The 21,856-nt window shown below is 43.2% G+C and overlaps 1 protein-coding gene across 4 annotated transcripts in view; it reads right to left on the bottom strand.

The window, feature by feature from the left end:
- The window catches only part of CSTPP1 (centriolar satellite-associated tubulin polyglutamylase complex regulator 1), a 128,387-nt gene that overhangs the window by 101,967 nt on the left and 4,564 nt on the right, over positions 1–21,856 (bottom strand). The window contains exons 2-3 of one of the 4 annotated variants that reach the window (XM_083457596.1): positions 18,971–19,112; positions 11,351–11,445 (exon numbers count right to left, since the gene is read on the bottom strand). In XM_083457596.1, the coding sequence (XP_083313722.1) occupies positions 11,351–11,445; positions 18,971–19,086 (211 nt within the window). In that variant the 5' untranslated portion in view covers positions 19,087–19,112. Of the gene's footprint in view, positions 1–3,080; positions 3,286–11,350; positions 11,446–18,970; positions 19,113–21,856 lie in introns of those variants that run through there. The other 3 variants (XM_083457595.1, XM_083457598.1, XM_083457597.1) reach the window with 3 other exon arrangements.

The raw sequence follows: 21,856 nt of genomic DNA, 5'->3' as shown, positions 1-21,856 counted from the left end.
TGTTTCCCACACATAAGATGTGGCATAACAATGACCAACCCCACTGGATGGAGCAAGATAATGAGCATTCAAGCAGTTGGTCCCTAACCTTTCCCGCCCCGACCTGGCCACAGTGATCCATGCGACGGTCATCTCCAGGCTTGACTACTGTAATTTGCTCTACGCGGGGCTGCCCTTGAAGCTGTCCCAGAAACTCCAGCGGGTACAGAATGCTGCAGCGAGGCTCCTCACGGGGTCTCTGCCATGGGAGCATATTCACCCAGTGCTTTTCAAGCTGCACTGGCTCCCGGTGGAGTACAGGGTCAGATTTAAGGTGCTGCTTTTGACCTTTAAAGCCCTTCACGGCCTAGGACCCTCGTACCTACAGGACCGCCTCTCCTGGTATGTCCCACGGAGAGCCTCAAGGTCCATAAATAACAACACCCTAGTGGTCCCAGGCCCTAAGGAAGTTAGATTGGCTTTAACCAGAGCCAGGGCCTTTTCAACTCTGGCCTGGTGGAACGCTCTGCCTCATGAGACTAGGGCCCGGCAGGATCTGATTTCTGTCCGCAGGGCCTGTAAGACAGAGTTGTTCCGCCTGGCCTTTGGCTTGGAGCCAATTTGATTCCTCCCTCCCTCCCTCTCTTTCTTTTTTCTTTTCCTTCTCCTGTGATGAGGCTACATTTTAATATTTTAATGTTCCATTATTTTAATGTTGTATTTTACTTTTGTTTTTAAGTTGTAATCATTCATCTTGTTTTTATTATTGCTTGTAAGCCGTTCTGAGCCCGGCCTTGGCTGGGGAGGGCGGGGTATAAATAAAAAATCATTATTATTATTATTATTATTAAATTAGCCAGTTTTATACTGAGTTAAGGAAGATAACAGAGCTGGATGATGCTTTCCTACAGACTGGCTTATCCAGTGCCTTCAAAGAAAGGCTTTTCCTTATGGGGCTGTTACTTATTTGCTTAAATGAGTAGATTTTGAATTGTGTTACTGGAAAACCAAGGGGTTATCTCCTGATAAGGAGCTTATCGGGAGTTCCTCAATGAAAAGTTCAGCAAGGACAAACAATTTTACCTAGAAGACAGCTTGCACACTATTGCCAATCTGCTCCTGCAGGTTGTAATCGCAGGGGAATATTGGGCTTGTTCTAACCTAAGAGCATTCTCAGTTCCATGCAGGATCAGCAAAGACCTGGCCAAAACCATACATGAGCGGAGAATACCTTTTTGATCATTCTGCTCAATCCTCTGCAATGTGCAGGAGTTCCTTGGCAGGGAAGCCAATGTGGGAAGGGTTCTTTGAATATAGAAAAATAAATAAATAATTGGTGGCTACATGCCAATTGTGATCAAAGAGATGTTTAAGAGACACACCTCACACTTTCCTCTTTGCAGTATACTATAGTCCAGTTTTAATTGTTGGGATTGGGTATAATCAAAGGAGGAACTATGCTATTTTGAAGCAGGAAAATGATGGTGACGATGCAAATACAGATTTTTTAGTATCTGAACTCAATGTTCCAGCAGGATTAAGTCCCTCAGTGGGAGGCCTGTAGACCAGATCAGTCCTTCCAAACTTCTCCTCTTCTTCCCTTACTTCCATTAATCTCATACTTTTGTTTGGTGTGATGCTTCCAGTAGCCGCTAACACCTAGCTCACTCAAGTTGCATTCTGCAACTCAGGTAAAAGTATATCACACAACACATGCAGTTTCCTAAAGAAACACAGCAGCCATGACAGACATTGGTAGCCACCAGGTCATGAGAGAGCCTATTCAGCATGGAAGACAATTTCCCAAAATTTATTTGAACACTAGTTTAGATTACAGGATTACATGTGTATAACATCTCTGCTATCCATAGGCATATTTTGTACTGCAAATACTTTATCTTCCATTGCTTACCCATTTCACACGCACTTTCAAGGACAGAGGAAGTGTGCCAAATGACTCATGAGGCGGAAGCTGTGATCTTAAGAGATATATATACGGAATAAACCTTGTTGAATCCAGTGGGCTTCACTTCAAAATAGCAATGCATAGGACTGTGCTGTAAGGCACACTTATCTGGGAGCAAACCCCATAGAACACAACAGGACTTACTTTAGATTGTGCTACACAAATTTAAACCAAGTTCAAATCTTACCTTAGCAACAAACTCACTAGATAGTCTTAGGCAAGTCACTGTCTCTCAGCAGCACATCCAGAAAATAATATAATAACCATAATACAGTTGTTGCAAAGATTACGGAGATAATATATGTGAAACATTGCAAAACACTTTGGAGCACCCAGAAAGTGCTACGTAAATACTGTTGTTATATAATCTCAAAAGTGCTAGAACACTTCTTGGGGTTTGTTTGCTTTTTACTATAAAGAATCCTAACTTGATGCAAGAGGTTGCTTAGTTCCACCCTGATCAAAGGCATCCCTTTTCCTAAGGGATGAAAAAAAATGCCCCAATGCGGTTAATAGAAAGCCATTCCTGGCCCATTGTGAACAACATTCTGTCATTCCAGCCCCCCACCCCCGTTTTAGACAATGTTATACTGAAACGTGTCTACAGCGCTTCCACCGGCCAGCCCATTCACCGGTAATATTAACTGGCTGGAGAAGGAGATGAAAATCACCTTCTGTATTTGCATTACAAGCCTAAAGGATTTTTGCAGGTGTTTGAAATGGAAGACGAGTAGCATTGTGTTGCTGGCTACGTCGGCTTTTGCTTTCAAGAATGAATGGACGCAGGTTGAAAAACACTGAAAGCAAGATTGGAAACACCACTGGCAACCATCCGACTCCCACCTCAGATAAAGGAGGAAACGCTAGGGAGACTTTAAATCGCCTGCCCCACCCAAGACGCGCCGGGCAGCGGGAGGAGGGGCGGGGCCCCCATTCATCCCCGTCTTCCTTCCAACCTGTGCTCGGGGGTCTTGGGGTGACCAATGCCCCACCCACCCCAGTTAGGAGAAAAACGGGGCGGGCAGAAATCCGAAGAGCCTCCAGAAGGGAGGGGTGCAGGGAAGCGCCTGCCTGGACCGCGCCGCTCCCTCCCTTCCTCCCTCGGTTGCTGCAGGGAAGGCGCAGCGGAGGCCACCTGCTCCGCGTGCCGCGCCCGCCGGAGCCTCACCCAGATACTCGAGCCCCGACGGGGAGAGGCGGTCGGCGTTCAGCATCCTGTCAAACCTCCTCCCTTCTTTTTCCCCCACACCGGTCTCTAGGACACCAGACGCTGCGGCCAGGAAAATTGTCTCCGGCCAGAAACAAGCTCCCTCGCAACTAGGATCCCCCTTGGAGGAAGAGGAACAGGAGCGGGGAGGCCGCGCCCGGAAACCCCCCCTCTTCGCGCTCCCCCGCACCGCTGTTTAGCCAGGTGCCCGATCAAGCGGCCTTTCAGGGTTGGGGTGGGTTGCTTGTTTGTGTGTTTGTGATTGCTATTAATAAAGGCGTCTGCAGAAGCATCCAGGGTTAACTACCTGCTTTAGATAATACTTCACCAGACCCCTTCTTTTGAAATGTAGATGGAATGACGGCAGTAGCCGTCAAACATTTTTTTTAATTTTAATTGAACAGTGGAACAATCAAAATCATAGCACGTCATATTATATGATTAACAAATCAATACAGCATTTATAAAATACAATTCCATTTGACATTAACAAAATAGTAACCAAAAAATAAAGCAAGCACTGAATTTCATACGCACTCTCCACACCCCCATGACTCATAATCTTTCACTCTTCAGCTCATTAAAATACACATGATGCCCATGGCAACTCCCTTCTGAATGTTCCTCAGGCTAGAGGTGGGCCAGCACATGTGAGACCATCCACCACCTCAGGGCAGAGTCTCTTTCCCCGCACAGTTCTTCCTCTGGAAACAGCTCCCTTATGAAGGTTGAAGGGTGGGGGCAAGGCAGGTGGAAAAAGACATTACCTGCTGACCAGCACAGAGTCTCTGTGCATGTTGTTCAAGTGACTAGATTACTTAAACAGCATGCAGCATGCAATAGCAGAAATAACAAGGGAGCTTCACAGTTTCACTTTAGTTCTAGAAACATGCCCCCTCCCAATAATCTCCAGCTCTACCTAGGGATGCTCAGGATTTCGACCTGTGACATGCAAAACAGAGGTTCTACTACTGAGCTAGGTCCCTCCCTAATGTCTTATAGCAAATATTAGAAAGTATTCAAGCCTTTCTTTTCTTTCCTAATTGAGACATTACTAACATGTCTACTTTTTGGAGCAACCAGTTATCAAATGCCAACACAGGTTACTGCCTGCTGTTGTGTGTATATTTGCCCCCTGGTATTTGTATTGATGTACTAGTTTAGCATTGCTTTGAAACAATCAACTACCCTTCCACACCTCTATTCTACACCTCTTGGTTTCAATACAACAAAACATTTCTTCCAAAAAATGACACCCAGACCTGTACTTTAAACAATATACTATAAATGGTTCTGTTATATGGCTACAACTGATACAATAAATTGAAAAGAGATAACTGTTTTGGTTTGCTAAAAAATGTGTGCCTGGAGGAGCTATTTGATCATATGCAATACTCCTTGATCAGTAATTTAAGTACAGTAGTTTCCACAGTTCTCTCTAAGATTCAAAGTACTTTAAATTCCTTACCTTCAGAGCCCAATTCTCTAAAACTACATGAACAGCAGAACTACACCTGCAGGGGCTTTTACCCATACAGATGACACAATAGTACCCAAGGCGGTCACTCCACACAGCACGGTCAGCTCCCAGTACCAAATAAAGAGGATAAGATGTTAGAGTCTGGTGTGGATTTCATGCTCTGCTACTGAAAACAGCAGAGCACAGTTCTAGACTATTTATTGTTGCTGTTTTTTAGCTCTGTCTGTGAGTATGGTGCTTTTCATGTCTCTGTCCCAAGGAATCTGCGATCCAAAATTAGAGAAGGGAACAACAGAGGAAGGGGAGGGTAGCAGAGGCAGGAGTAAACAAGGAAGCTTTGTGTGATGGTTAAAGTTACATGTGCTTAGGCTTAGTAACAGTTAATTAGTTTGCTCTTTTCAAGATATTGCTATTTCATCTGCCATTATATGGACCACTCACTTATACATGCTGTTTTGCATGTAGGTTTAAAAGCTACATTTGGAATTTCTGTGGGTATTTCTGTGGTCCTTCTTTTCTCTAAATCTTTTTGCCCAAAATATATTTTGTTGCTTCTGTGAGGGTTTACTCTCTCTTAAGACCAGCTAAAAGGATGAAATCTTCCTTTCACACACAAAGCCCATTTGTGGTTGTAATAATGATAAGTTTGAGCACTACTGGCGCCTGACTGTTAATGACTCAAAAGAGAACCAAATAAAAACAAGATGTTGCGTCTTGAGCCCTTCACACACTTTATTCTGCTTTGTCACTTGCCCATTGGCCTGCCCCAGCTTGAAGCTGCTTATTACAAGATCCGCTACAGAGATCACCTGCTCTTCGGCAAGTGAGGAGAGTTTAAAAAGCTAAACTCTGATAAGTACATAATGGCTTTTATTATAATTGTGTGTTTTCAGTACGGTTACCAGATTTTTTTCAATGAATCTGGGGGCTCCCCCCCCCAGTCAATATAAAGGGGGAAGGAGGCAGGAGAGCTATACAGCCGGACGTCCCCGGTTCCCCTTCAGCAATGGTGGTGGCAGTGGCAGTAAGTAGTCCAGAGCTAGCTTGGTAGTGCAGTTGGCTCTGGCTGGCTTCGGGAGCCGCTTGCTGCCTGCTGCCGTGGCGCCCGCCAGTTTGCCTCCCAGAAGTCCCCATATGATGTGTCTTGTGTGCAACACATCATATGGGGACTTCCGGCAAGGAAAAATGGTGGGTGCCACAGCAGCAAGCATCAAGCAGCTCCTGAAGCCAGCCAGAGCCAACTGCGCTACCAGGCTGGCTCCAGGCTGCTGAGACTGCCGCCACTACATTTCCCAGGGACAGATTTGCAAATCTGAGGACATTCCGGGGACGGAATTTGTCCGGAGACAGATTTGCAAATGCGGGGGCTGTCCCCAGGAATCGAGGACGTCTGGTAACCCTACAGTAAGTCTATTTCTTACACTGAGGAAAAAAATCAATCCAAATCAAGACACTGATGAGCCAATTCACGGGGGCCACCAGGTGGCACGTTGGAAGATGGCCGACAATAACATCTCTCTGACCCATACGAGGTAATTAAGGGGCTGCTATGGGAAGTATGCAGTCTTCCTACCCCCCCCAAGGATGTGGGGGGGGGGCTGCCTTGCCAGCGGTGTTCACAATGCACCCTCTGATCCGAGAGATGGGGGTGCCGAACACTTGGCACGAGCCCTCGATGAAGTCAGATCTTCCTGACGCCGATTCCAATCAGCGCGCGCTGGTTAGCTTCAACTCGGAATTATAATTGGAAACATACGATTGGAATGAAGCTGAAGCACATACATCGAGTAACGTTCGAGAGATAAGACTGCTGATTAATGGATCTCTGTGACCGGGAGTGATGGACGGATAAGTAAATCTTCTGATGAATCACCATTAAGAGACTGTATATTTGGAATGAAGGGGGAGTGGAGGAAAAATTTTTTTTTCTTTGCACGATGTTATATTAATAACCCTTCACCCCAGATAGAAATAAGATTGTTGCGTTTTTACTAATCACAAGCAGGAATTCAAGAACTGTGTGGGATGGATTATAACAGGAGAGAGGATTGGTGAACAGTGAGAAAGAGGAAAATTTTTATGACGCAGTTAAAAAATGGTGTCTCACCAAGACAGGCTTGCCGGAGAAAGAAGGACAGGGGGAGGAGAATCAGGACCATTGGAAAGAGAAGGAATGTTGGAACGCAATCTTGACCTGACAGAGCCTCCTGATTTATTTGGCAAGCCTGAGAAAAGTAAAGGACAGACCGAAGATTAAGTTTTTTTATGGAAGCGTTGAACAGAGGCTCTCCCTAAGTGATATGATCTTTGGAGAGTACAAAACCCACACAGAGGATGCCTGTTTTCAATCTGCTTGTGAAAATTATCAGAGATCGCAAAGAAAGGAATATATGATAACAACAAGAAGATGAATAAAGTAATAAAGGTCTATCTGGATTGAACTGGATAGAACTGTTTAATTAAAGCAGTAATATAAGTGATGTTTGGACTCGTTCGGAGCTTGATGTATGGGTACCCCCAACAAAATTTAAAATTTGGCTGTATAATTTGGAACTAATGTGATTTGGATAATGTGATGTGATTGGCCTGTTAATAAAAATTATTTAAAAAAGAGAGAGAGAGAGAGAGAGCCAATTCACATTACATGACATCAGAGTTGTGCTAATTCACAAATGGATAATTAGTTCACTCTTAGTATATAGGAAATCAATCACAGGACTGATGTGATGGCAAAGACAGTAAAACACTTAGCATATACTAGGCAATTCCTAACTATATTTACCCAAAAGAATGGGCAACACTTTTTGTTAGGCTTTCGGTAAGAAACATCAGGGTTACACTACTGTTTCCTGCATAAAATGTGGGATCCTCTAGCATCTTTATTACATACCTTTAGGCTACAGGCAAAAATATTCCTCTTCAACCAGGCCTTGGGCTGATTAATATTGTACAGCCTTTTAAACCTGTTTGTGGGAGTGGGTGGTGATTGGTTTTGTTTAGTTTTGTTCTAATTATTTATTTGCACTTTTATCCTGTATTTTTGTACTGTGAACCACCCTGAGATCTTCGGCTGAAGGGCAGTATATAAATTTAATAAATAAAGATATACATGCAGTGCTTTTTTTCTAGAAAAATAGGTGCCAGTACTCACCATGAAGTTGTTACAGTAAGCGCCACACTTTTTAACAACAACAAAAGAGGTGCTGGTACTGCGTACCCTTGAGCACCCCTTGGGGGAAAAAGTGTTATATACATTTATCTTTAAACACCTCTCTACAGTCGTACCTTGGATCTTGAACGCTTTGGTATTCGTACGTTTTGGCTCCCGAACAGCGCAAACCCAGAAGTAAGTGTTCCAGTTTGCAAATCCACTTTATGTATTTGCTGCACAAAACTCCAGGGTAATGTGAGCATTTCCCATGCCATTCCTTAGGTCTCACTGAAAGAGCAAGGGGGGTGCTTCACTGAGTAGAATGGTGGTTAATGGCCACACGTGCAGAAGGCTGTGCAGAGTGGCAATGCAGGGATATGTCTGGAATTTGCTCAAATATGACATAATAAAGACTGCATACCAAGAAGAACATATGCTTAGACACCCTGATCTTCATCTTGTTGTGGGTTGTGGGTTTTTTTACACTGTTTCTTCTGTTAAGTCACAATCTTAGCTCTAAGGGATATTTGGCCCGTGAATGCATTCGTTTTTCTTTTTCTGTTTTGTGCCTTGCTTTTTGGCACAACCAAACCTAAGTAGAAAACTCTTTTTACTCATTAACTGAAGTTCCTTAAACACCAGTTCCTCATCCACAGCAGTAGGGTGAATGACACATAGAGAATAATAACTACGAATTAACATCATGTAACCATTCCAAGGGAAACGTCTTGTTTCAAAAAGGCTCAGTCACTGGAACATTTTCATCTGGCTCACACCACCTTCAGTCAGATTAAAACATTTGATTTGCCTAGGTCTCTGGCAATTATTGCTATAGTAGCTACATAACTGTGCTGGAAGAAGCAGTTTTCAAAGTCTGTACTATAGCAAATGCCAAATATTTTTCAACACCACAAATAGCCATAGAAATTTTAATAAATATTTAGGAATACTTCCCCTCCCCAAATGTGACTATGCTTTTCAGATGACCCAAAACAACATTTTCAAAATCCTTCTCTGAAACTATGAAGACTAGAAGTGTTTTGCACACACTCCAAGTGGTGAGAGTCTTCAGGGATGCCTGCATATATCTAGAATTTGGTTCCCTTGCTAATGGAGACCGTGGTACCATTATGACATATGGCTTAATGTACACACACATACAACCTAGGATGGAAGGGGTCACAGCATTAACACGCCAACAGATCTTGTCTCCTCATTAGGTTAATAAGGCTTCCCACAAGGGCATAACTTTGAGTTCAGCACAGCTGAGTCAAGCCTCTCTTCCAGCCTAGCCAAATGCAGGAACACACAGCCCCACTTGGCCTATCCTTGCCATTCCTAGGATACCATGGCACCCAGGATGGTGCTGTGGGAATTCCATCTATTTGTCTCTATGGCAACAGGGCTCACTCTTTAAGATGCTGGTGACAGACACTTAGCTGAGCGGCTAAGGCGAGGAACTGGTCCAAGTTGTTCAACAGGTTCCTTCTTCTAGATTTGAATCACAGATTCAGAATCACAGGCCAGGCAGGGACCCACCATTATGCACTCCAATCGTGTAACAATAGTAGCATACCATTTTTCCATTGGTGCTCCAGAATTCAGCTGCACAGCACCTTGCTAAACTTACAGTTAAGACAAATTTGATTTCACAAAGAAGACTTTCTCTTAAAGGCTATATGAAATTATGACTTACATATATGAAGCACTCATTGAAGAATTGAAGCGCTCATTGCACATATTTTATATTGCCTTATCATCTTTACAGTGAGCTTCAGTGCATGCTGGTTTGACACCCACATCAGCACAATCCTATACAATGTACAATAAGTCCCTCTGAGTTCTATGCAGCTTATTCCCATGTTTCTGTTTATAGGATTGAAAATTTAGGGTGCAACCCTACACTTGAGATATACAGAATACTTGTTATGGGGCTATAGGTTATAGTGGAAGCTCTGTTATGTCCTACTGTGTACTTGTAAAATTTGCATTCTTTGCTTCACCCATTTTTGCCTCTTGCCCCGCTCACCCCCTCCATCTTAAAAGGGTCCTGCTTTGGAGCAACCTACGAGTACTGTGAATATGCCCAGATGCCACCTAGGGTGACAAATCCTGGAACAAAGGGCATTATATCCTTTTGACCTTGCTCCGTCATGCTCTGTGTAAGTGATACAGTATTCTAGAAGGAGAGCCATAATTATGGTTCTGGCCTCTTGAGCCAACTGCGCCTTGGCATACCTTCCAGCTCATGTTTGCTGTACCCATGCTAACCACAGCGATCTAAACTGGGCCTGCAACGCCCACTTTTTACTTTTGCGGTTCTCTAGGAAAATTCTAGGAAGCGCACACTGCAACCTTAGTGACTCTTGGTCAATACATATAACCACAAGCTGTTGTTGCAAGGACAGGAGCAAGCAAGTGGGATGCGATGCATAGATAAAGGTGGAAGTAGATTTTTAATGGTGTTTTTATTTATTTGAATTCTTTGAAAGTTAGATTGTAATGCAATCAGCTACAGCAGAAGAAACAGAAGAAGGAATAAATATTTAATGTGACAGATGTCTCACCTCCCATCTTCAAACACAGATTTACAGACATGCTGTAGACCACAAAGCTCATAGACCACCGGTGGTCCATACGCCACATTTTGGGAATCCTTTAGGACTGCTATACGTCCAAATGTTCCTGGACATTACTGGGATTTCAAAGGTGGAATAGATGTCCAGCCCAACAATTTTGAGCTCAACAACTTTTGGCATGTCCTGGTTTTTACTTTTTGAAATATTACAACCCTAAATCCTTGGACTAGGCAATTAGAAAAATAGTAGAAGCTGCTTGCTCTGCACCCCCATCCCCATTTGCCAATTGGGACATGGCGGATTTCTCTTGACCTCCACCTCCTCCCACAATGCAGTTGTAGCAAAATGCAGGCAGGCACCATAATGGCTCAGTCTGGGCAGTGACTGTTCAATCTGTGGGACAACTGCCCCACCCTTGCCATGGATTCCTATGCAAACAGTGTCCCCCCCCCCATCATCATAATTAATCACTATTTTCTTACCACTTAAGCATAACAATAATCAAGTTACGAATGCTAGACCAGGGCTAGTTCCATGCTAGTTGTGAAGAAAACATAATCCTGCTGCTCTGGAGAAATCACATGAATTGTTTTAAGACATCAAAAAATCAGATCAGCTATGAGGCCTCACTTGTCCCAGACACAGTGTGTAACAGACCAGGATCTGAGCTATAAATCTCTTTGATTTTTCAAGGGGGGGGGGAATCCTGCAAAAAGTAGGGAATTGTTTCATTTCTCCCAGGATTAATCAGCCCATTTAGAAGGGACACACATCTGGACTCACCATGGATGACAGAGGCCGGTACACACTCTGTATTCTGGCCCAATCAAAATAAACACAAATATCTGGGTTCAAGCTAGGTCAGGAAAGAGATCGAAACAGACAAAAATGCCTCACCAAACAAATCTAGAGATAAGATCAAGGTGTGAACATAACATTGTTAAATATTTTAAAGGGTGTCTGTCTGTAAGGGATGTCTTAAACATACTAAGACAGGTCAGGATGACTTGAACACCCAGATTATCTTGATTCCTTGTTATTTTCTGAAAGCTGTCTTTTATATCTTTGTTCGTGTTGTTGTACCTGGAAAATATTAATACAATTAAGTTGCAAAAGAAAGCTTTAACTGACAGGGCCAATCTAGGTTAAACATGAGGGAAGTTTTCCAAATTATACGAGCAGTTCAGCAAGAGAACATGCTGCTCAAGGAGACTAGAGAATCTCCATGTTCAGAATGGAACAGGAAGGCTTCTGAACACATTCTCAAGGAAGACATTTTCACCCTTAGAAGTGAGAATTAGACATGAGGATTTTTTGGTAATTTTATGGTTCAAGCCTTTGTAAACTTACCTGTGAGACAGCCCTGCTGGTTCACACATAATCCATTGTTTGTTTTAACCTAACTATAGTTTGTTTGATCATCTAAAGCCAGTCCAGCAGACAAATCATGGTTTGTTTTCTTATAGCAAACCACAATGTGAAGCCATGGTTTGTTTTAACTATGGTTTGGTATTATATCCGCTGGTCTGGCTTAACCATGGTTTACGTGGCCACATCAGACCCTCATCAATATACAAAAGCACAATGCAAGAACTGCTGGAAAAGAATGAAAGTTTTGGAGAAACAATCCACTCCTTGTTTGTTTGTCTGTCAAATAACTCGTGGTTTATTGAGCAAGCCATGGTTACAACAATCCATGGCTTAGTGTTTTGTGGCACATGGCAAACAAAGCCAGTGCAACCTATTTTGGAGTAAAAGCTTCACACCTAGGGTGTGCTCACATTACTGCTTTAGAACACAGTGAAACTGTTCCCTGCACTTTCCCCTCAGCTGTTCACAGCACAGCTTCAAAGGGTTCACACCAGGGAACATTGTGAGAGTACTAAGATGTTCACACCTTGGCTAGAAACAAATGGCTTAAGAGTTCCAAGTGTGAAGCTGGTTTGAGAAACAGCACACCAAATAGCAGCATTTTACAGTACACATATGTGTTTTCGATAACATCAAGCAAACACAGATTTAAAAACAGGAAACCAAAAGAGTGCACATTAAACAGGGGTGTGAACACAGCCTTAGTGTTTGTAATACTGTGAAGAGCTGGACTGCTGTAAACTAAGACTTAGGTCTGCACTTTGTCACATGATAGAGTCCTTTCAAACTCAAGCTTGGAAGCTGAAGAAAGTTTGGGCATATATACTGAGGGGGGCACCAGTTAGCACCAAGCAAATACCAATCTTGAGCACAAACTAATTCTATAGTGCAAACAGTCTCAATTAAAAAAAAAAACAGGTTTAGAAATTTCTGTCAATCTCACCAAATCACTTCATCTATTGTAGTCCCTCCGGAGCTAATATATTTAAAGCAAACAAAAATGTTTTCCTTTGTCATCTAGAGTTCAAAATCTTTGGGCTGCATTCAGAACACAAGGAATCTGTACCCTGAGCCCTGCAATTCTTACAAGGCTGCATTCTTAGAGCCATCTTGTCATGGCTGCTGATCACATTAAGCTCAGGGGAGGTCATCTTTTGGCCATGATGAGTTCAAGCTATGACAAAGGGAGAAGTGGATTTGGGGAGGAAGAAACTGAAGGAAAGTCTCTTGACAGTTTCTGTTCAAATTATCTGTTCAGTAAGGAAAAGGAAACATCTTTAAAAGTACTTAAGTACCAAGTGAGTGACCCTTCGCTGCTGGAATGCTGCCTCCCTAATGATGCAGAGAAGAAAAACAGCCATTTCTGGCAGGCTTAGTCTCATGCCAGAGGGGGGCGGGGGTGGGTTTTAAAATGCCCGGTCAAAATAAATATTGCTTGGAAATCCTGGCATAGGAAATGTAACTGACAGCCAAGACTTAGCTCATCCTGGGGGGGCAACCGAGGAAAGCCTGTACGTCTCATCCCTCATTCCAGTATGCGGAGTAATTGTCCCTGTAACTCAGCACTGTCTCTCTCTCTCTCCTCTTGTCCAGATGTGTGGATATGGATGTTTCTGTGTGCAATGTGAAAAAAGAAACTGGGGAGAATGTGCTCCATCCTCTTGGGCAGTACTCATGGTTCCCAAAAGAACAGTTTTCAAACAGAAGCAAGTTTTCAATATGCAGCCCACAGAGTCTTAAAAAATTAATTACGTCCTAAATTGTGCTGTGTGTCTGTGATGTGTCTTCAGAGAAAAACACTGAAGAGAGATAAAGAAGGTATGGGAAACATGACAGATCAGAGGGGATCAGTAAAAGTAAGATGTGGCAAGATGGGAAGGGTACCAAGGAAGGGGGAGAAGGACCTCCTTTTCTCTAAACACCTAATAACTTCCAAAATCTCTGTTTCATATGCTCCAAAAAACCACTTTGACAGCAGTGCTTGGGCTAATACAAAAATGTCAATTCTATGGTTTTTGTCCTTTTAAAATGTAAGTGATCTCTTATGTCATATATATTATTGAGAGTAGTTAAAGAAAGGTGTTTGTTTTCCCTTTCCCTTGTAGGCTGATTTGCAGCTGCAGACATCTTCAACAAGGTTATAGTGTTATCTGGACAAAATGGAAAGGCCTGGGGGTTTTAGAGCATTAACCACGGCTAGCGGAGAGAAGATGAGAAGCAGATGATTCAAAAAGGTAGGATTGAGAATCAGTTACACAGGAGAGGAAAACAAATAAAACTTAAACCAACCTGAGGACTTTTAAAAAATGGGTCTCCATATGATGATAGGCAATGAGAGGCTTTCTGGATTCCTCCACCCAGCACCACCAGACATAAAGGAAAGTCTTTCGGTTTTTATGATTTCTGTATTTAAACTTTGTAATGTATAGTTTTAAGGGACGCGGGTGGCGCTGTGGGTTAAACCACAGAGCCTAGGACTTGCTGATCAGAAAGTTGGCAGTTCGAATCCCCGCGATGGGGTGAGCTACCATTGCTTGGTCCCTGCTCCTGCCAACCTAGCAGTTCGAAAGCACGTCAATGTACGGTAGATAAATAGGTACCGCTCCAGCGGGAAGGTAAACGGTGTTTCTGTGTGCTGCTCTGGTTCGCCAGAAGCAGCTTAGTCATGCTGGCCACATGACCCGGAAGCTGTACGCCGGCTCCCTTGGCCAATAAAGCGAGATGAGCGCTGCAGCCCCAGAGTCGGTCATGACTGGACCTAATGGTCAGGGGTCCCTTTACCTTTAATGTATAGTTTTAACTACACCCAAGAAATAGAACCTGAGAGTCCTTATACTTGCAAAGAGACTGAGGGCTCTTCATCCTGTGTCTAGAAAGCATGGGTTCAAGTGGTTTTCTACTTGCCCTAGGTCAAGGCACGGGTCAGAGTGGTTTTGTCTTTCCCCACTGCTTTCCCCTGGAAAACCCTCTCTTTACCATTAAGTTGGAACAAACAGCAATATGTGAAAAACCCAATTTGTTCCGATTTAGCAGTAAACCTGGGGTTTTCGGGGGGGGGGAGCGTGGGTGACAGGGCAAACAAAGGTGCGGATCAGCCCTTGTACTTCACGTTTGGAAGGATAAATACCTACCATCTGTAATCCTTACTGCCTTTCCTACATTTGAACATGTATCTTATAATCATCAGTCTTGTTTGGATATTTATTTGGACATAGAGACTGTTTATATTAATATATATGTTGAAATTAGGATTCATGAATAACTTTTGTTCTTAATATGAGCTGACACTTGTTTCTTTCTTTTTCTCTCTCTGTGATATTTACAATAAAATAGTGCTACACGCCACCCCAATCTCAGAGCGGTGTGAGATTCCAGGGGTCCAAGTGCTTACCCAGGGTCTGTGTCTCCTTTTGGAAATGAGGCACATCAAAGACTACCCATGTTGTGTTCTACCCGCTCCTTGTTGCTGCTAACCCAGTGAAACTATTCCCCCGCCCCAGCCTACATCATCCAGACCTGAAATCCTAAACCTTTCTTGTCTCTGCCCACAAACACACAGCTGGAGGAAGGCCCCCATACCTCCTTTTCTGGTACCTCTCCACCCTCTTAATGGTTTCCTTGATGGGTTAATGACTGGCCACCATCCGCCTTGGATCCTCCAATGGCCCACACTCAACTAGCTCTGCCAATAAGCCAAATCCAGGGGTTTCCATGTTTAGACAAACCTTGATTAATTCTAACTTTTGCTAAATCTAAAAATTATGGATGACTTGCACCCACAAACTCTGACACCCAGTATCTATAACAATATATATATACTTTAAAAATTAAAAATAAAATACGGGAAACATAGGATGCCTTAAAACTGACCAAACAAAGCCAAGCCCAACAAACTTTTCAAATCTTTAAAATCTCACAAATACCACAAAATGTCAATGACAGTGAAATATTTTTTCATTAATAATGAGTTCTCAACTTTGGTGAGAGAGATCAAATACAAATCTAAACGGTGTGACTTGAGACCATATTTATTATTTACCAGCACATTGATATGCTCTGTATAGAACAAAGCAAAAATGACACCACCTCTTCGCTTAGATCAGACAATCCACAAATTTAAAAATGCAACGGATATGCACATAGAGCTCTAGAAGTTTAGAGTATAAAAATTCTTGTCCTAAATATGCTGTTTCAACCCCGCACAATTTAATGTGCAGGGTGTTTTTTTAAAAAAGCCTTGCTTCTCCTCATTTTTGTTTACCATCCTCCTTTTCAAAAGTAACCAGGATCTTTGTACTATAATCCTCAAACTGCATTCAGAATGCCAGCAATTATTCCAATGCAAACTCCACACAACTTGTAGGAAATGAATTCCTATTTGATGCCAAGGCTGGGGAACCCTAAGACTGATGCATACAGTAAAGAGATGGGAAGCCAGTGAAAGTCTGGCAGGAGGAAAGCGATTGCTGGGGACGAGTTTACCTTACCCCTCATGTGCCCACTCAACTACTTTGGTTGGCAGAATTCAGTTGACACTACTGCAGGTGCCACATTTGTAGGAACTCGGTTGTTGGGTGTGCCAGCATCTGCACTTTGGAACTCCCTGCTTATTGAGATCAAGCAGGTGCCTTCACTGTACTCTTTTTTTTTTTTTTTTGGATCCTGCTAAAAACATTCTTAGGGACGCGGGTGGCGCTGTGGGTTAAAGCCTCAGTGCCTAGGGCTTGCCGATCGAAAGGTCGGCGGTTTGAATCCCCGCGGCGGGGTGCGCTCCCGCTGTTCGGTCCCAGCGCCTGCCAACCTAGCAGTTCGAAAGCACCCCTGGGTGCAAGTAGATAAATAGGGACCGCTTACTAGCGGGAAGGTAAACGGCGTTTCCGTGTGCTGCGCTGGCTCGCCAGAGCAGCGATGTCACGCTGGCCACGTGACCCGGAAGTGTCTTCGGACAGCGCTGGCCCCCGGCCTCTTGAGTGAGATGGGCGCACAACCCTAGAGTCTGTCAAGACTGGCCCGTACGGGCAGGGGTACCTTTACCTTTAAAAACATTCTTGCTTAGACAAGCCTCCCCAGATGCTTAGAAAGTTGCGGTAATTTTAATCTGTTTTAGTATTTTAACTTTGTATGTTTTAAAGTACGGTTGTATATTTTAAATTTTATTGTTTCAGCCTTTGTAAACCACTTGGAGGTTGTTGGGTTTTCTTGATAATTAAGCAGTATATAAAGTTTATGAAATAAATAAAATCTGTGTGGATTTGGAGATTGGGGCAGCGTGCAACAATATGTTTATGTTTATAGGAAAAGCAAAAAAAAAAGAGAGTAAAAAATAGCATCCTTGTTCATCTGATGCATGATGCTGGATAGTAGTGCCCTGTTCCTTATTTGCCCCAAAGTGCAGAGCATACCAGATGCTGATGGATCAGAATTACCTTGAACATACAGTAACAAATTCAATAGCTGTGCCAACATTGGAGGAAGAACTGGAAACAAGAAGAGGCTGTGCGGTATAAATATATAAGAGATGAGAATGAAGAGGGGAAACACTGTCCAGAAATGGCTTGAGGTTCCAGTAAACTGATGATTCAAATGAGCATAATGACATTTCTTCCATGTTTTGGGGAGTTTATAATTTTCGTATAGACAGGGCATCTTTGCAAGTGCCATACACCTTGTGTACCAATATGGCACTGAACCATAGAACAGTATACAGTTTAAAAGGGAGAAGAACGTGGATGCAAAGAGACAAGAGAGCATAAATTGGAAAGAGACAAAAAGGAAGGGAAGGACGAGCCATCTAACACAGCTCCAGACAAGATTTCTTGGACGGCAGTTGCCAAAATCAGTCTTATTTATTCCATTGGTTGGTTGACCACAGGAGATCAGGGTCCCATTTCCACCTGAGGAGCAAAGGACTAGCCATCACTCCTGAAGTTGCACATTAGGCTGCTTGGGGAGAGGAGCCATCATCATTCAGTAACTGTTCCCTGTTGTGGGCTAGGTTGTTACGGTTGATAGCCTTGGGAGCAAAGTAATTGTACTGAGACCTACTTGTAGTGATTGCACTGTGAAGTTTGGTTGTATCATTTTCCTTTTGTGGTCTGGATTTCTGTTCCTGATTACATGGTCTGGTTAACCCTCACACTGACCGGGTCAGTGCTTACACCAGAGAACCACATGCAAACGTCCTGTTAGGCAAATAATCCACCCAGATGCAATTCATCTAGCTCCAGCCACACAGATGTTATTTGAAAGTGGGGTGGTGTTCATTACACATGCACTATAGTGACTGGAGAACAGAACCGGGTGGGGTATATAAGGCTGGTGGACATAAATAACCTGGCCATTGTAAGTACCTAGCCACTTGCAGCTTAGGATAGGACACTTTGGTGCTGGGCCTCTCTTTATCAGGACACTGAAATACCTCAAGATCCCTAAACTGGCCAAGGTGGCCATGCCTGAACTACCTTCCTGGGGGCGATGAATCTATCGAATTTCTACAAACTAGATGTTAGCAGAAGATATTTACAGTACTTGCCCTGGTTTGTTTGATTGCTTGTGGGTTAACTTCTGGTTAACTCCATGACTTAAAATAAACCGTTGCTTAACACTGTGTGTGAAATATTGTTATCTAAACTTTCCCATCTGTTCCATTCTGGACTGAAAATAAAGGTTTCCAATATTTTTAAAAGATCCACAGGTGATCTTGAGGTCACTGCCTTCAGTGCCAGGCAGCCTTAGTAGTGGCTAAAAGGACAAGTTGGCTCAAATCATAGATAAACATTGAGTTAGGCTAGAGCCATCAGATTGTGAAAGAGAGAGAGAGAGTGTGTCAAACACACCTCTTAGGCCTTTGTTCAATAAGCATGTAGATAAAGGAAGAGCCAATCAATATGACACACAAAGGCTCAGAAGCCCTTTAACACCATCCTCATCAAGGCCCTAGGAAAAATCAAGTTATGGCATAAAAAGGAAAGTGCTTTTGTTAAGCATATATATCCAGGCATAACTGAGCACTTTCTGTATTGGAAATACATTAAACACAAGAACATAAGAAGAGCCTGCTGGATCTGGCCCATGGTCGACCGTGTCCAGGATCCTGTTCTCACATTGGTCAACCAGATGCCTGTGAAAACACATAAGCAGGGTTCGAAAACAAAAGCACTCTCCTCTCCTGTGGTTTCCAGCAACTGATTTTCAGAAGCATTGCTTCTGAAGCCTATACTCCATGAATTTGTCTTACCGTCTTTTAAAGCCTTGTAGGCTGGCAGCCATCCCTGCTTGCTGTGGGAGTGAGTTCCATAGTTTAACTATGTGCTGCATAAAGAAGTACTTTATCTGTCCTGAATCTTCCACCATTCAGCTTCATGGGATATCCATAAGTCCTAGTGTTACGAGAGAGGGAGAAAAACTTTTATTATCTCTTCATTTTCTCCATGCCATGCATAATTTTATAGACTTCTATCATGTTACCTCATACTCATCTTTTATCTAAACTAAACAGTCTCAAATGCTGCAACCTTCCTTCATAGTAGCTGAACTTAAGGATTATGGTTCTGCTCTTTTCAGGCTGTTCCCACTTTCCTGCAAGTATGATCCACTGAACTCAAGTGAAAAATTCTACCAGGATTTCAGCAACTTCCATCTGACCATCAACCGGCGACTGGCACCCACTTAAACTAACAGGGTGGAAGGCAGAGAAGCCATAAGTAGTTAAGAGTCATAGCCAATGACACACAGAGCCAACTCATTCCAGTGTTTTGCCCATCCTTCTCCCTGCTGAGTTCTTCTAGATTGACACTGAGAGTAAGGAGGAGGAATCTGACAAGCAATGACACTTCCAGGAGGCAGCCAAGTGGAGTCTGGCAGACAGCACTGTCAGATTGGTGGAGCTGTGCCCCATTTGCCCTAATGGATCAGTGCCTGAGCCTGGGCCATTCCACACAGCTGGCCCATCACCTTCTGGACACTACAAAGCGATAGGTCACTTGCTCATCAGGATTGGCTGAACACCACCATGCAATCATGCAATGGTCATGCAAACACCATCTTATACAGTGCTACCTTAATCCCCAAATGCCTTGGTACTCAAACACATTGGTTCCCAAACACTGAAAACCCAGAAGTAAGTGTTCCTGTTTTCGAACGTTTTTCAGAAGCCAAATGTCTGATGTGACTGTTGGCTATTGTTTCCGGGGCAACTGCACCAATCAGAAGCCACGCCTTTGTTTTCAAACATTTTGGAACAGATGAAATTCAAGAACCAAGGTAACCACTGTATTGGAAACTACCTGATTGCTGCACACGTCTACCTGTTTTTCCTTGAGCTACCTCTCAAAGCAAACCAAATGATTCATCATCTATAGCCAAGGAGTATATAAACACATTTGTTCCAGTCCCTAGGAAAGAAAAATCTTGGGCATTGTATAACTACAATATACACCAAATGAACTGAGGAAACAGATCAATAAGGTTTTGCCTATGATTGGACAGGTCCAGAACTGGAACTGATGGAACACATTTTGTTGTCACCTCTCAGATAAAACTGCTCTGGCATATTATCAATTATCAGTAGCCCAACCTGGATAATGATATTTCTCTCATGCAAGCCTTGGCTTGCCCCTGTTTATAGGCAATCTAAACTGACTTCTTGCCCACAGCCACAGGCTACTTAAAACAAGAGGCCTAACCCTAGAGATTAGGCCAGGGGTAGGCAAACTAAGGCCTGGGGGCCGGATGTGGCCCAATCGCCTTCTCAATCCGGCCTGCAGACGGTCTGGGAATCAGCGTGCTTTTACATGAGTAGAATGTGTGCTTTTATTTAAAATGCATCTCTGGGTTATTTGTGGGGCATAGGAATTCGTTCACCCCCCCCCCCCAATATAGTCCGTCCCCCCACATGGTCTGAGGGATGGTGGACCGGCCCACAGCTGAAAAAGCTTGCTGACCCCTGGATTAGGCCCTGCAACAAATCCGGACACCAGTTCTGTCCAAGTAATGATGTTACATGACTGAATAACCTCAGCCACACAATGAAGAGCTAATTCCTTACAGAAGGAAGCTGTCATCTGTGCATAATGGGGGCCTGAACTGCACACACCTCAGCTTAACTGGGGCTTGCATTTTCAAATCAGATGGAAGATGGTCTGAGGAGCAACACATGTAACCGGAGTGTTGTTCAATAAACTACAGGGTACATATAGTTTCTGGCTAGTATCATGTGTACTCAGCTTCAAACACCAGAATTGGCCGCACACTGGAGCTGGAGTAAAAGGTAATGTGTACACAGTCTTCTTTTCCCAGAATAGGTGTGCATGGCATCACTAGAGAGATAGCATTAGCATAGAAGCTGGTGTTGTGAATAAGCCACTCTGTCCTTATCTTGTATGCATTTGCATAGAAATTTCACAGGCAGATTGCTGCATAGATTTCTTGCCCTTTTGAACCCACTGTTTACCAACTATCTCCCCCTCTCCTGCAACTAAGTAAATCTGCCAACTGAAGATAACACTGATGGAGTGAGCTCTTCTCCACAAAAGCTTAGGTCACAATAAATCTGTCACTCTTTTAAGGTGTCACAAGATTATTTGTTGTTTTCAATCTGATCAAGCAACTTTGTGTGTGAGAGACAGACTCTTTGTGGATTATGGCAACTTCACCTCTTTTGGTTGCAGCAAACTGGTTTTTAATAGGGTTCAGAGTTGTCTATTGCAATTCCAGTCTGTGAGACTCTGATTAAGCCTGCTGTCTGGAAGTAGTTTCCCCCCCAACAGTCTGCTAAGCACTTTAAATATTTAGGAATATTGCATATATACAAAATATCTCACCTAGATGTAGGTAGGGAGTTTCAAAGAATATGTGCTTGCTACACTAAAAGATTGACTCCTCGCCAATGTAGAAAGAACATTATAGGGCACTTGTAAAAGTACACAGATAGATCAAAGCAGTAAAGTAGACATGGATGGAGCAGTGTGATCCTGCAAGTAAATTAGCCCAAAGTTGTAAAGTCCTATCAGTATACAATAGTATACAACTTGGCCTGTTAAAAAACTGGCAACCACTCTGATCTTTGAGCAGAGATATAGCATGCTGATAGAATCTTGTTGCTTTCAGCAATTGTGCAGCAGCG

Source organism: Podarcis tiliguerta (genome assembly GCF_965153285.1).
Source record: "Podarcis tiliguerta genome assembly, chromosome: 1".
NCBI classification, from domain to species: Eukaryota; Metazoa; Chordata; class Lepidosauria; order Squamata; family Lacertidae; genus Podarcis; species Podarcis tiliguerta.
Note: the sequence above shows the minus strand (reverse complement) of the source record. Positions and strands in the feature narration are given on the sequence as shown.